This window comes from Lagopus muta, chromosome 11 (assembly GCF_023343835.1).
Source record: "Lagopus muta isolate bLagMut1 chromosome 11, bLagMut1 primary, whole genome shotgun sequence".
NCBI lineage: Eukaryota > Metazoa > Chordata > Aves > Galliformes > Phasianidae > Lagopus > Lagopus muta.
This window is the reverse complement of record NC_064443.1, coordinates 2834328-2848196: the sequence shown is the minus strand read 5'-3', so window position 1 is coordinate 2848196 and position 13869 is coordinate 2834328. Positions and strand designations below refer to the sequence as shown.

Genomic DNA, 13869 nt, shown 5'->3' with positions numbered 1-13869 from the left:
AAGCGGAAGCGCCGCGGGCAGCTCTGCCAGCTGAGCTGTGAAGAGCAGAGCATTTCCTATCAGCTGCAGGCTCAGGGCCTACGCAGCGGGCCCCGCACCTCTGTGCAGGGCTCGGGATGGGGGCACGGCTGGCTGGCACTCTGCAGAGCTGCCTGCTGAACAGGGCTGGTCTGCAAGAGCAGGGATTTCTCTTAGAGGTGGTTGGAAGGTTCTGGGACACCTTCATGGATGCTGACTCCCACAGCTCCCCATGCAGCTGTGCCAGTGCCAGACCGCTCGTTCAGCAAAGACGTTCTTCCTAAGATAAAACGGGGACCTCCCCTGGTGCAACTGGAGGCCATTCCCTCTCGTCCCATCGTTGTTACCTGGGAGCAGAGGCTGATCACCACCTCACTACAGCCTCCCTTCAGGGAGTTATAGGGAGTGGTGAGGCCTCCCCTGAGCCTCCTCCGAAAGCCTGGAGTTGAGGGCAAGGAGGCCGTATGTCAAATAGCAGAGCCAAAGTCAACATGGGAAATGCAGGCTTCCCTAGGGACGGCAGGACGCTGTAGATTATGGATACCAAACTGTGGACTGATGGAGGATCACGGAATAGGAAGCTGTGAAAGGAAGAGGAGAAATTTTGGACTGGAACCCAGAATGCCAAACAGTTTACGAGCAGTGGCAGCAGACCTGAGGCACTGCCCGAATGCAGGAGGAAAGCCTGGGTCCCAGCCCACCCACAGCCGGCAGCTGCCGTGGGGCTGCCCGCGTGTCCCAAACACAGCGGCATCCCCACGATGGCAGAAACACCCCCAGAACGGGGCTGCAGCTGCCAGCCTGGCCTCCGCCACGTTGTGCGTTGAAACGTTGCGCCTGCTGGAGTCGGGGCCAGAACCCAGCTCAGCCTGAACCGGGCTGGGGGGAGGAAGGAGTGGGTTGGGTGCTGGGGAGAAGAGATGCCCGTGGTTGCAGCCCCTAAAGCTGCCCACCTCGGGAAAGGCAGAGAAGAACCAAACTGACAGTGGCATGATGGAACTGTCACTTTTATTGATGGATTGTGGTGACTTTACATAACAATTGGAGCTGGTACACGGCTGCTCCTGCAGCATCAGTGGGGCCGGCGGTTGATGTTCCGGGCCCGACGTGGAACCCGGGAGCGGCTTCGTCCCCGGGCTGGCCCTGACCGCCTGGACCGGCTCCTGCGGCGTCTTTGGGGCTGGCTGTTGGTCTCTGCAGCCCGATGGTCCAGAGGGGAGCGGCTCCGAGTCCTGGCTCGCTGTGTCTGCCTGGACTGTGTTCTTTCAGCTGCCATGGAAACCCTTGAGGACCGCGGTGCTCCCCGTCTTGAGTTTGTGTGGGTGCAGCTCTCAGCGCTTGAGGCTGGTGCCTGCCTGCTCCCACGGCGTGTTCGGGGCTGGCTTGGAGAATCTGGGGCCCGGCGCTGCAATGGAGAGCGGCTCCTTGTCCGGGCCCGCTGTCCCTGTCTGCGCCTCGAGGACGCTGATGTCTCCTGGCTGGCAGCGTTTGGAGTGCGGCTCCCAACAGTCGGGGCAGCATTACGGCTGCTCCCACGGTGTCGTCGCGGCTCATCTTCATCCTGCTGTGCACGCGGGCGGATTCTCCTCCGGTCTGACCTGCGCTGGCTGGACAGGCCGCTGCTCTCAGGCCCAGGGGAAGAGTTATCTGGCCCTGATGGTGCCTGGCTGGTGGTGTGGCAGCCAGGAAGGCCTGAGTTGGTGCTGGAGGCTGTAAGGAGAGGCAGGAAAGTGAGCAGGATGGAATTGCAGCCACGGGGTGAACTGACTCCCATTGGTGCTGGGCTAGAGGGATTTGAGCCAGGCGGCCCTCAGCAGCCGCTGCCAGGCCTCACCTGGCCCCAGCCCAGCTGCACGCGGCCGTTTGCCTCTTACCGGTGCCCTCTCCAGCACAGGCGTTGCACTCCCAGCTGGTTGTGCTGTGACTCAAGTTGGAGCAGCACTGGTGAGTGCCTTGTGCGGCACAGGAGCTGCAGAGGAGCAGCTGCCAGGGCCTGGGGAAACAAACGGGTTGTGGCCGTGAGGACAAAGTGAGCTGAGCCAGGGAGCGTCCGGCACAACTCTGGTGCCCAGTCTGTGCTCTCCCAGCCTGTGGTGAGGCTGCGATCCCACGCCGAGCCCCAGAGGGCTGCTGAGGGAACTCACCCCTCTTCCTCTGCCTGCTCCCTGCCATGTGGGCAAAGGCAGACGCTGGCATCGCAGCTCCCGTGCCTCTCCAGTAGTGATGCGTAGGCATCGTTGTCTTCCCATGTTGGTTGTCTGCCAAGGAAAGGAGGGAATGGAATGAGCACTGACTGCCCCAGGACTAAAACTAATCCATGGCATCCCTCCCCTTCCTCCCGACGCCCAGTTCCAGCTACCCAGTGATGCTGAGGCCCATGTGAATGGCTGCAAAGGGCCAGGCCAGCTGGGGCAGTCCCTTGCCAAGGACAGCTCGTGTGCCCTCACATCTCAAGAGCCGGCTGAAAGACACCAACCTGAATGGGATTCGGATCCCCATAAGGCGCATGTCCATAATAAACGTGTATCTGTCTCTGCAGACGGGGCATTGGAAGCAAGGAAACCCGGCACTCAAGGCCTGTTCCTGCAGCAGAAACAGAACAGGGTGAGTGTGAGCCAGGCCTGGTGCTGCTGATCACCTGCCGTGCTCATGGGGTGAGGGGAGGGCTCCTACCTGGATGCAAGCCCGGTGGAACCAGGCGTGTCGGCAGGCTGGGCACACCATGGTGCTGTAGGACACGCTGTCCCCCACGGGGTCCATGCAGATGATGCAGGTCGTGTCCTGCGCCGGTGCTGCTTCCGCTGTCTGCTGTGGGCAATGCTCCATGCAGAAGGACCTGGGGGAAGACGGGAGGGACGGGCAAGGTGAGAAGTGCTGCGAGGAGGGCAGAGGAACAGGAAGGAGCCCCAGGCCTTGGCTCTGGCTCTGCCAGGCTGCTGGGAGGCGTCACGGCGCACTCCTCGCTTCTTTGGCTGGTGCTGACAGCAGGGCTTGGAGGCTCGCAGGCGATGCCTGGCAGCCCTTACCTGTACTCTCCAAAGTACTGGGTGACGCATTCACCCTTGGAAGCGCAGGGGAGATGGAAGCTGCGGTCGCAGCCCGGCTCTGCGCAGGTGATGGTGGCCCCGCGCTGGCCACAAACAAAGCAGAGCTGTAAAGAGCAGAGCATTTCCCATCAGCTGCAGGCTCAGGGCCTACGCAGCGGGCCCCGCACCTCTGTGCAGGGCACGGGATGGGGGCAGGGCTGGCTGGCACTCTGCAGAGCTGCCTGCTGAACAGGGCTGGTCTGCAAGAGCAGGGATTTCTCTTGGGGCTGGCTGGAAGGGCTGGGATTGCTTTCCCTGGACCAGGCTAAGCTCTCCACGCCTCTCCAGGCGCCAAGCTCCCTGTTCCAGTCCAGTGCTCACCGTCTGTTCTGCCTGTCTCAATTTGAGTATCAGGTCTTTAATCCAAAAATATAGGCCAGTGCGGTCTTCCACACTTTCACAAAGATCATTGGTAAATATCTGTACAAGAGGAAAGAGCAGGCTCTTGTTAGGGCAGAAAGGAGGAAATCTCTGGTTGGAGGAAGGTGTCGGGAGGCACGTGGGAACTCACCACACAATACTTATGGAAATAGAATCCACGGTGCTCTTCCATTTCCCCAAGGATGCTCGAGTGCTGATCCACTCGGCCGCAGAGCACGCATGCTGGAGAGGAGAGAGGAACAGCAGTGAGCGGCCTGCGCAGCCAGGTGCCCTGGGGGCTGTCCCAGGGGCTGCTGTGTGCCGGCCGTGCCAGCAGAGGGGCAGGGCTGGTGGCCGTGGAGAGGAAGGGGCACTGCAGGCCCAGTGCTGCCAGCAGGCGGCCACAGCCCAACCGCGGCCCCCCGGCCAAGGAGCAGAGGGGCCCTGCGTGCCCCCACCTCCCCTGTCTGCCGCTGGCAGACCCCCAGCACCCCTCTGCCCTGCGTGCAGGGATTCTTTACTCTCACCTGGCTCACTCGAGCCGGCGGCCTCCTGCGTCTCCGCAGTTGACTGAAACCACTTGCAGAGTCTCTGTCCCATCAGTGCTGGGCTTCGTCCTCCGCGTGACAACCTAGGGGAGAAGCGGGACGAGGCTGAGTTCTCAGCTCAGGCCCCGAGCGCTGGGGAACCCTCCTCCCTGGGCAGCCTCAGGCAGCCCCTTCCTCCCTGCTCACCTCACCAGGTCGCACTGAGCTCGGCCTGAGCCCCGCAGCCTTGGTTCTGTTCCGCACCCCGCGTGTCACAATGGCCGTTCCGTGCTCCTTTGTTTGTGCAAATGCTTCATTTAAGTTTCCTAAACTGTGGTATGGGATCAAAACCTCTACTGTGTAGAATCCGACCTCTCCTGTTAATCTCTGCGCAGGGCTCGCCGCCTCGTGCGTGCTGAGCGAGCCGTCCTTTTTGGTGGCATGGATCGAGGCTGGGGGCCCGAGGCCTCCATGGATGGTCTCAGCCATCTGGGCAGCATCCAGCGCTCCTTCCCAGGGTTCAAATCCTCATGCTGAAAAGCCGCAGTGTCTGCTCTGCAGGTCAGATTTCTACTTTGGAATGTGCAGAGCCTCTGCTGAGGAGCAAAAGCTGCCTGTCACTGTGCGAACTGCCGTTGTGGGGGCTCCAGCCCACCTTGGAAGGACCCAGAGCCTTACTTCAGGGCACTAAACCTCCTTTATCGGTCCCATCCCATTCTTTCGAGGCACAAATGCAGCTTTGAGGGCCTAAGTAGATGGCTTGTTTTGACTTTGGCTCTCGAAGCCTGAAGTGGCTGTGGGAGTGCAGTGTGCAGACACGTGGTTTAACCCAGCAGGTAGCTGAGCACCAGGCAAGGTCTCCCCCGAGCCTCCTCCAGGCTAAGCAATCTCAGTTCCCTCAGCTGCTTCTCGTAAGGCCTGCGCTCCAGAGCCCTCACCTGCTTTGTTGCCCTTCTCTGGACACGCTGCAGGGTCTCCACGTCTTTCCTGTAGTGAGGGGCCCAAAACTGAACGCAGCACTCGAGGTGTGGCCTCACCGGAGCTTCACCCCGTTGGCCTCAGCCCAGCGATCAGCCTGTCCACATCCCTCTGAAGGGCCTTCCTACCCCCGAGCAGATCGCCACCTCCTGCCAACTTGGTGTCACCTGCAAACTTACTGAGAGTGCACTCAATCCCCTCATGGAATCAGAGTATCATAGCATCGCTCGGGCTGGAAAAGATCTGTAAGATCACCCAGTCCAACAGCAACCTGACCGTGCTACCCTAACTCTAACAACCCTCCACTACATCGTGTCCCCGAGCACCACATCCAAATGGTTTTTAAACACGTGGTGGTGATGGTGACTCAACCACCTTCCTGTGCAGCTCATTCCAGTGCTTAACCACCCTTTCTGCAAAGTTTTCCTGATATCCAACCTAAACTTACCCCCTACAACCTCCTTTCAGGGAGTTATACGGCGTGGTGAGGCCCCCCCTGAGCCTCCTCTAGACTGCACAACCCCAGTTCGTTCTGCCGCTCCTCTTGAGACTTGTGTTCCAGACCCTTTCCTGCCCCGTTGCCCCTCCACGTGCACACTGCGGGACCTCCATGTTTTTCTTGTAGTCAGGGGCCCTGAACTCAACAGTGTACTCTAGGCATGTCATCACTGATGCTGAGAGTACTTTATGCTTGCTTTACATTAGGTCTGAAAGGGAAGAATGCTGGAGTTGGGGTGACAATGTCTTAACTGAAGTGCATCCGCATCAGCGCACACAGCGTCTGCTAGAAGCAGGATGAGCCGGAAGCCGTTGTGCAGCAGGCAAACTATGACTTAGTTGCCATCACTCCCACTTGTGTACTGCTACAGTGGAGGGCTATAAGCTCTTTGGAATGGATCGGCAACGAAGTAGGGATGGTGGCATGGCTCTCTATGTTAGTGTTTCAGTGTTGTTGAGCTTGGGGCTGGGAATGATCAGGCTGTGGGTAAAGATCAGGGGGAGGGCCGACACTGCCGCCGTCCTGGTGGGGGTTTCCTCCAGACCAGAAGAAACAGGTGAGGTGCTCTAGGAGCAGCTGGCAGAAATCGTGCAATCGCCAGCCCCTGTTCTCATGGCGGACTTCCACTTCCCTGATATATGCCGGAGATACAGTACAGTGCAGAAGCAGCAGTCCTGGAGGTTTCTAGAGTGTGTGGAAGATGTGTGCCTCCTGGCGCAGCTGGTAAGAGAGCCCACCAGGGAGGTGCCCCACTGCAGCTGCTGTTCACAAGCAGAGGAGGACTGGTGTGAGATGTGGAGGTCGGGAGCTGTCGAGGGCAGAGTGAGCACGAGATGGTAGAGTTCGGTATTCTTGGTGGAGCCAGGAGCGGGGGTCAGGCTCTCAATTGTTCAGGACACCGGTCGGGAGGGTCCCTTGGGATACAGCCCTGAAGAGCAAGGGGGTCCAGGAAGGCTGGTTGCTCCTCAAGAAGGAAGTCTTATGCAGCATCTGATTCACGGACTCAGATATGAACGATCCAAATCGACAAGTTCCCACATCACTTGCATACCTTCACAAATTTTCTTTTCTAGCTTGCCCGTCCACCCTACAATTTCCCATCCAGCTTTACATGCCAGCAGAGCATTCTACAAAGCACTCTTCAACCGTTCATGCAGGCGCTTATCCATTCAGAGCCGTGAGCCGTTCTTTCTTCTTCTAGAGGTGTCCTTGGTTCTCATGCTGTTTATCTTGCTCCACAGCTGCTGCTCTGAACAGATTTTCCTGTATTCCCAGTCTCAGAGGCCTAGGAGCAGGCTGTTCCCCTGTGCTGTAAAATGAGCTGGAGAGAAGAGCAGGGAACTTTTGCTGAGGCTCCGGGAGAGAAGAAGAGTTTGCTTCCTGTAGAAGAAGGGACAGGCGACTCAGGGGGAGCACACAGAAGTGGTCAGGATCATGCAGGGAGAAACTTGGAAAGACGAAAGCCCAACATGAACTGAAGGTGGCCACTGTAGGAAAAGAGAACAAAAAAGCCTTCTTACAAATACGTTAACAATAAGAGGAGGGCTAAGGAGAATTTCATCCTTTACTGGATGGGGTGAGGAACTGACTGCTGAGGATAAGGAAAAGGTTGAGGTTCTCAGTGTCTTCTTTACACCTGTCTTTAGAAGTCAGAGCGGTTCTCCACCCCCCGACTTGGAAGTCTGGGACGGAGAGCAGAATAAGGCCCCACGATTGAGGTGGAAACACATGGAGGCCAACTTCTTCATCTAGATGGTCACAAGCCCATGGGGACAGGTGGGATCCACCCGAGGCCCCGCAAACCATTGGCACCCCCCCCTTCTTTCTTTTCGGGCTGGTGGGCCTGCTGCTCCCCTGTCACAGACAGATCTAGAGATAATTCTGTGACAGCAGTAGAAACTTCTAATACCAGGGTATAGGCCTTTACTGAACTTATAACCTTCTTACAAAGCAGCTGCTGCAAGAAGGATGCTGAGCAGCAGATCAGAGCAGAGGCTAGGGCATGGACCGGGGTAAGAAGTCAACACAGAGGGCTTGAGCAACACCAACCATGTTCAAACACAAGCAATATGAGCTTTTGCAAAGGAATATGCGAGGGAAAAATTGCTAAGTAAGTGCAGATACAGAATTAAATTTATGCTTGCTAGCACAACATAATAGGGCTCATAAATCAGGAATTGGGGTTAGTAACCTTTAGGTATTTTATTGTAGGTTTACTCTTATATATGCCCTTTCTAAGTAGTAAGGGAAGGAAAAATACAGAGCAGAGTGAGGAAAGCTTGGCATAGGATGAAGCAGGCATAACAGCTTCAAGAAATATTGCTCTCCTGTGTGCATGGCAAATGTGACATCAGTCTTCAAAAAGGGCCAGAAAGGTGATCCTGTAGCTACAGACCTATCAGTCTTGCATCAGTGCCAGGGAAGAACATGGAACGGACAATCTTGGGAGCCATCATGGATCAATTAAAGGTAAACTGGGGGATCAGGCCCAGTCAGCATGGGTTTATGTACCGTAGATCCTGTGTGACCAACCTGATTTCACTCTATGACAAGGTGACCCGCTGAGTGGGTGAAGGTGAGGCTGTTGATGTGGTCTGCCTGGACTTCAGTAAAGCCTTTGCCACTCCCCCACAGCATCCTCATGGAGAAGCTGGCTGCCCACGGTTTGGATGGGCGTACGCTCTGCTGGGTGAAATGCTGGCTAGGCAGCCAGGCCCAAAGAGTTGCGGTCAGTGGAGTTAAATCCAATTGGTGGCCTGTCATGAGTGGTGTCCCCCAGGGCTCAGTACTGGGGCCGCTTCTATTTAACACCTTTACTAACGATCTTGCGGAGGGGATTGAGTGCACCCTCCATAAGTTTGCAGACGACACCAAGTTGGGAGGGAGCGTTGATCTGCCTGAGGTGCTACAGAGAGACCTGGATAGACTGGATCGATGGGCCAAAGTTAACTGTACGAGTTTCCGTAGGGTCAAGTCCTGCATTTTGCCCACAGCAACCCCAGCCAACCCTACAGGCTTGGGGAAGAATGGCTGGAGAGCTGCCTGACGGAAAGGGACCTTGGTGTGCAGATGAACGGTGGGCTGAATATGAGCCAGCAGTGTGCCCAGGTGGCCAGGAAGGCCAATGGCAACCTGGCTGGGAGCAGGAATGCTGTGGTGAGCAGGACTGGGGAAGTCATCGTGCCCCTGGACTCAGCGCTGGTGAGGCCTCACCTCAAGTACTGTGTTCAGTTTTGGGCAGCTCAGTACAGGAAGGACATGGAGGTGCTGGAGCAGGTCCAAAGAAGGGCAGCAAGGCTGGGGAAGGGCTTGGAGAATATGGCCTGTGAGGAGAGACTGGAGGAACTGGGGCTGTTTAGTCAGGGGAAAAGGACTTGGGGGGGGGGGCCCTTATTGCTCTCTTCCAATGCCTGACAGGTGCTTACAGCGAGAGTGGGGTTGGTCTCTTCTCACTGGTGACAGGACGAGGGGGAATAATCTTAAGCTGCACCAGGGTAAGTTTAGGTTGGATATCAGGAGAACTTCTTTGCAGAAGGGGTGGTTAAGCACTGGAATGAGCTGCACAGGAAGGTCGTTGAGTCCATCCACAGCGGGATGAAGATGAGCCGCGACGACACCGTGGGAGCAGCCGTAATGCTGCCCCGACTGTTGAGAGCTGCACTCCAAACGCTGCCAGCCAGGAGACATCAGCGTCCTCGAGGCGCAGACAGGGACAGCGGGCCCGGACAAGGAGCCGCTCTCCATTGCAGCGCTGGGCCCCAGATTCTCCAAGCCAGCCCCGAACACGCCGTGGGAGCAGGCAGGCACCAGCCTCAAGCGCTGAGAGCTGCACCCACACAAACTCAAGACGGGGAGCACCGCGGTCCTCAAGGGTTTCCATGGCAGCTGAAAGAACACAGTCCAGGCAGACACTGCGAGCCAGGACTCGGAGCCGCTCCCCTCTCAAACATCGGGCTGCAGAGACCAACAGCCAGCCCCAAAGACGCCGCAGGAGCCGGTCCAGGTGGTGAAGGCCAGCCCAGGGGCGAAGCCGCTCCCGGGTTCCACGTTGGGCCCAGAACATCAACCGCCGGCCCCACTGATGCTGCAGAAGCAGCCGTGTGCCAGCTCCAATTGTTATGTAAAGTCACCACAATCCATCAATAAAAGTGACAGTTCCATCATGCCACTGTCGGTTTGGTTCTTCTCTGCCTTTCCCGAGGTGGGCAGCTTTAGGGGCTGCAACCACGGGCATCTCTTCTCCCCAGCACCCAACCCACTCCTTCCTCCCCCCAGCCCGGTTCAGGCTGAGCTGGGTTCTGGCCCCGACTCCAGCAGGCGCAACGTTTCAACACACAACGTGGCGGAGGCCAGGCTGGCAGCTGCAGCCCCGTTCTGGGGGTGTTTCTGTCATCGTGGGGATGCCGCTGTGTTTGGGACACGCGGGCAGCCCCACGGCTGCTGCCGGCTGTGGGTGGGCCGGGGCCCAGGCTTTCCTCCTGCATTCGGGCAGTGCCTCAGGTCTGAGGGCTGCTGCTGCTCTGGGGATGCTGCCAGGCTTGGGGTGACGCAGCCCATCGAGCGCGTGAGCCACTCTTCTCTGTCCCAAAGTCCGTCGTCACGCCTCCTGTGCGAGCAATACCAGTGCTGCCGCTGCTCCTAAGCGGGATGGCCACCCTTTACTTAGTCGGTCCAACTGCCCAGAGAAGCAGCCCGCCGCTCTCTTCCTGCACCCAGTGTGTTCTCCCAACACACCCAGTGCAGCGCGTGACGTTTTGCTGCCGTGCCACAGCCATCGTGCAGCCCCGAGCGCGGTCGCAGCCCCCTTCGCTCTCGCAACACACGCGTTAGCGGCCTCGTCTAAATCCAGCTTTCCAAACCTTCTTTCCCACGCCCATCCGGGCCCGCCGGCCGCACTCCGCCGCGCACCCAGCGCTCTCCGGCCGGTGTCCCCGCGCCATCCCCCGCCGGCCGGGTCGTCTGGACGCTTTCCCTCCCCCTCCGGCTCTCGCTGGCCGCCGCGCATCCGTGGACGCCCCGCGCGGACTCACGCTGCGGGTGCGGAGCGCGGTCCGCTCGGCGCCTCCGCCCGTCTCCCAGCAACGCGCCCGCCCTCTCGCGTGGCCCTCGCGGCTCGCCGTAGCGCGGTGGCGGCGGCGGCGGCGCGCCCGGGCTGGCGGTGAGTGCGGAGCGTTGGGCCGTGGCGCCCGGGTTCCGTTTCAGCCCGCGCGCGGCGGTGCGCCGAACGGGGCCCGGCCCAGGGGCTGCCCCTGGCAGCGCGACCTCAGCTGGGGGGGGCGGAGAGGCCGCGTCCGCGTCCTTCCGGGCCGGGGCCGGGGCCGGCGGCTCGGTGGGAGGCTGCCCGCTTGTGGCCTTGGGGACGTCGCCGCGTTTGGCACGCGCGGGCAGAGTCGGGACCCGGGCTTTCCTCGTGCGTTCGGGCGGTGCCGCGGGTCTGAGGGCTGCCGCTGCTCTGGGGATGCCGCCGGGCTGGCGGTGCTGGCGTTGTCTCCTCGCCCTTGCCGCGATGGCAGGGTGGAGTGCAGCTTCCCGACAAAGCTGCGTTGGCTGGCTCTCCTGCCCATCCTGTGCCAGCCCGATTTAAAACCTGGCCTCCCCCGTGCCGTTTGTTCTGCGCTTCCTCTAAAAAGGGTTCTGCTTGTGGCTGCCCAGAGTGGGGAGTCCAGTGCCTGGCCTCAGTCAGAGCGCACGTTTGCTGGGGCTGCATGGCCGGCTTTGTTTTTAGGCACCGAATCACCGATCCGAGCGGTGAAGAGGCTGATGTGTGTGCTGCTCTGCCCTCTCTCTGACCTGCTGGCAGCACCGAGGATATGCGCTGCGGCACGGCAGCAGTGCTGCACCCTCCTACTTGTTTAGGGCGTCCAGAAGCTCGGGTCCCTGGCTGGTCACTCCGCGTGGCACTTGCCAAGGTCCCAACTTGTCTCAGACCAACTTGCTACACACTCTGTATAAGATGCGTTGCAGAATCTCAGCATGGTTTGACTGAGAGGGACCTTATAGCCCCCAGCCCCACCCCTGCCATGGTCTGGCTGCCTCCCAGCTTGATCTGCCCAGGGCTCCTCCGTGGCCTGGGACACCTCCAGGGATGGCACCCACAGCTCTGGACAGCACTGCCAGTGCTTCACTGCCCATTGAGCAGTCAGTGTAAGAAGTCATTCTCCCTCCTACCTGCAAGCTCCCCTCAAGTACTGGAAGGTCACAGTGAGGTCTCCCTGGAGCCTTCTCTTCTCCGTGCTGACCAACCCATCTCCCTCAGCCTGTCTCCATAGGAGAGGTGCTCCAGCCCGCTGAGCATCTTTGTGGCCTCCTCTGGCCCCGCTCTAACAGCCCCACAGCCCTCCTTTACTGTGGCCCCCCGGCCTGGACGCAGTGCTCCAGGTGGGGCCTCATGAGGGCAAAGCAGAGGTGGAACAATCCCCTCCCTGCCTGCTGCCCCCCTCTGTTGATGCAGCCCAGGATGCTGTTGGCCTTCCAGGCTGTGAGTGCACACTGCTGGCTCATACAGAACTTTTTGTCCATCAGGACCCCCCAAGTCCTTCTCTTAGTCCTTCTGCTCTGAAAGAGCTATTCTCCCAGTCTGTACACAAATCTGGTATTGCCCCAAGCCAAGTACAGCACCTTGCCCTTAGACTTACTGAACTTTGTTAAGTTCACATGGGCCCACTTCTCAAGTTCGTCCAGGTCCCTCTGGATGGTATCCTTTCCTTCCATTTTATCAGCTGCACCACCCAAGTTGGTGTAATCCACAGACATGCTAATCACACTGTATGTGTCATTGGCAATGATGTTGAAGAGCACTGGTCTTAAGATGGTCCCCCTGAGGGACACCGCTTGTCACCGGCTCCCACCTGGACATAACGCTGCCAACCAGCCACTTCCTTACCCACTAAAGAGTCCTCCCTTCAAGTCCATATCTTGGGAAAGACTGGGGAAATCCTGGGAAGATTTTGGGCAGTTGGACAAGTGGATCTGAGAGCAGGATTGGCAGCTGTCACCAGCTTTGGGCTCTTGTGTGGTGGCATTAGTGGTGGCACTTGGACATCTTTGGCTTAACCCAGTTGTTTACTCCAGGTGCATGAACCCACAAGAAAGGGAGAAGTCCTCAGGTGGCAGCATCCTCCCCAAAAGTTCTGTTCTAGCTGTCTGTGTTACCTCCGCTCTGGAGCTGGTGCCTGTGAAGAATGACCTCTCGGGGTGCTGGGACGGCTCTGTCAAGGAAGAACTACCGGCTGAGCACTGGGCCAGACAAGTCCAAGGTTGCAGGTATGGGCTGATCATGCTTTGTATGAGCAGGACTGCTGTGGATCGGGGTGAGCGGCCCTGGCCTTACCTGAGATCACCTGCGTTCCAGTTGCACTTATCTTGCTGACAAGAGGCATAGCGGGGCTGAAAGTGAGTAAATCTCTGAGCTGAGGTGAGGTTTTGGGAGGGCCTTTCCTGCCCTATGAAGGACTCCACCAGCAGCTCAGGTCACAGTGCCCTGTCCTCAGCGATGAGAGGCTGGAGGGCATGGTGTTGCTTGTCTTTGTCCCATCTGACTCGGGGCAGATGGCTTCTCAGGTTCTGAGATCAGTCTTTTCCTTGGAAACGTTGGTACCTGGTAAGCAGTCCATTTTCTCCTGGACTGACCAGTCCATCAGAATTGTGCGTTAAGATCACAGATGTGGGATTTGAGGGCTCTGTGGCATCCAGAGCTTTGTGACACAAGGGATAGCTTTGCACAGTGAAAGCTGGTGTGAGGTGTACAGGATTAAAGAGAGCTGTGAGTTCAGTCTAGATGATCTAAGAAGAACTTTTTCTCTCAGAGAGTGGTCAGGCAATGGAATGGCTGCCCAGGGAGGTGGTGGAGTCGCCCTCCCTGGCAGTGTTCAAGAGGCATCTGGATGATGTGCTGTGTGATGTGGTTTAGTGCTTGTGGTGGCAATGCTGATGAGGAGACGGTTGGACTGGACGATCTTATAGGTCGTTTCCAACCTTGTGATTCTATGATTCCGTGATCTGTGTCTGCAAGCCTTCCTGTCTCTGCATCTTTAGTGCAGTTAACCTAAAATGTTCCAGGACATCAGGAATTGTAACACCAGAATTATTTGTGTTTGTTTATGGGGGTTTGGTTTTGCTTTTAAATTGGATCCCCACTTTCAAATGTGAAGTTACTTTATCTGGCAGCAGTAAGCAGGGCTCCTGAAGATGTCGTCTCCCCCTGGGGAACCACTGGTAGCCAGAACCACTGGTAGCCTCCCCTCTTGCAGAAATGCACTCACTCCACGTTGCTGGGCTGTAGGGCTGTTAGTGAAGAGAGCGAGAAGGTAAATAACTTCTTGGAGCTCCGTCTTCCCCTGTGTTGGTCTGCGAACCTTGTTGCTTGTACTCGAAGTTAATGCTTTGATTTCTAACTCTCTGA

At 58.0% G+C, this 13869-nt stretch overlaps 2 protein-coding genes across 2 annotated transcripts in view; one reads left to right on the top strand and one right to left on the bottom strand.

The window, feature by feature from the left end:
• Positions 1-64: 64 nt before the first annotated feature.
• LOC125698535 (PHD finger protein 7-like) lies at positions 65-9067 on the bottom strand. The gene is given in 12 exon segments (XM_048956950.1): positions 65-1728; positions 1893-2011; positions 2163-2276; positions 2495-2618; positions 2621-2679; positions 2681-2854; positions 3045-3169; positions 3426-3524; positions 3616-3707; positions 3992-4095; positions 4199-6955; positions 8894-9067. Coding segments are annotated over 10 exon segments (1617 nt in total). The 5' UTR covers positions 4065-4095; positions 4199-6955; positions 8894-9067; the 3' UTR covers positions 65-1090.
• Positions 9068-10566: 1499 nt separating this feature from the next.
• The window catches only part of RNF123 (ring finger protein 123), a 44432-nt gene continuing 41129 nt past the window's right edge, over positions 10567-13869 (top strand). The window contains exons 1-2 of the mRNA XM_048956948.1: positions 10567-10626; positions 12540-12731. Coding sequence (XP_048812905.1) covers positions 12650-12731 — 82 coding nt within the window. The 5' untranslated portion in view covers positions 10567-10626; positions 12540-12649. The remainder of the gene's footprint in view (positions 10627-12539; positions 12732-13869) is intronic.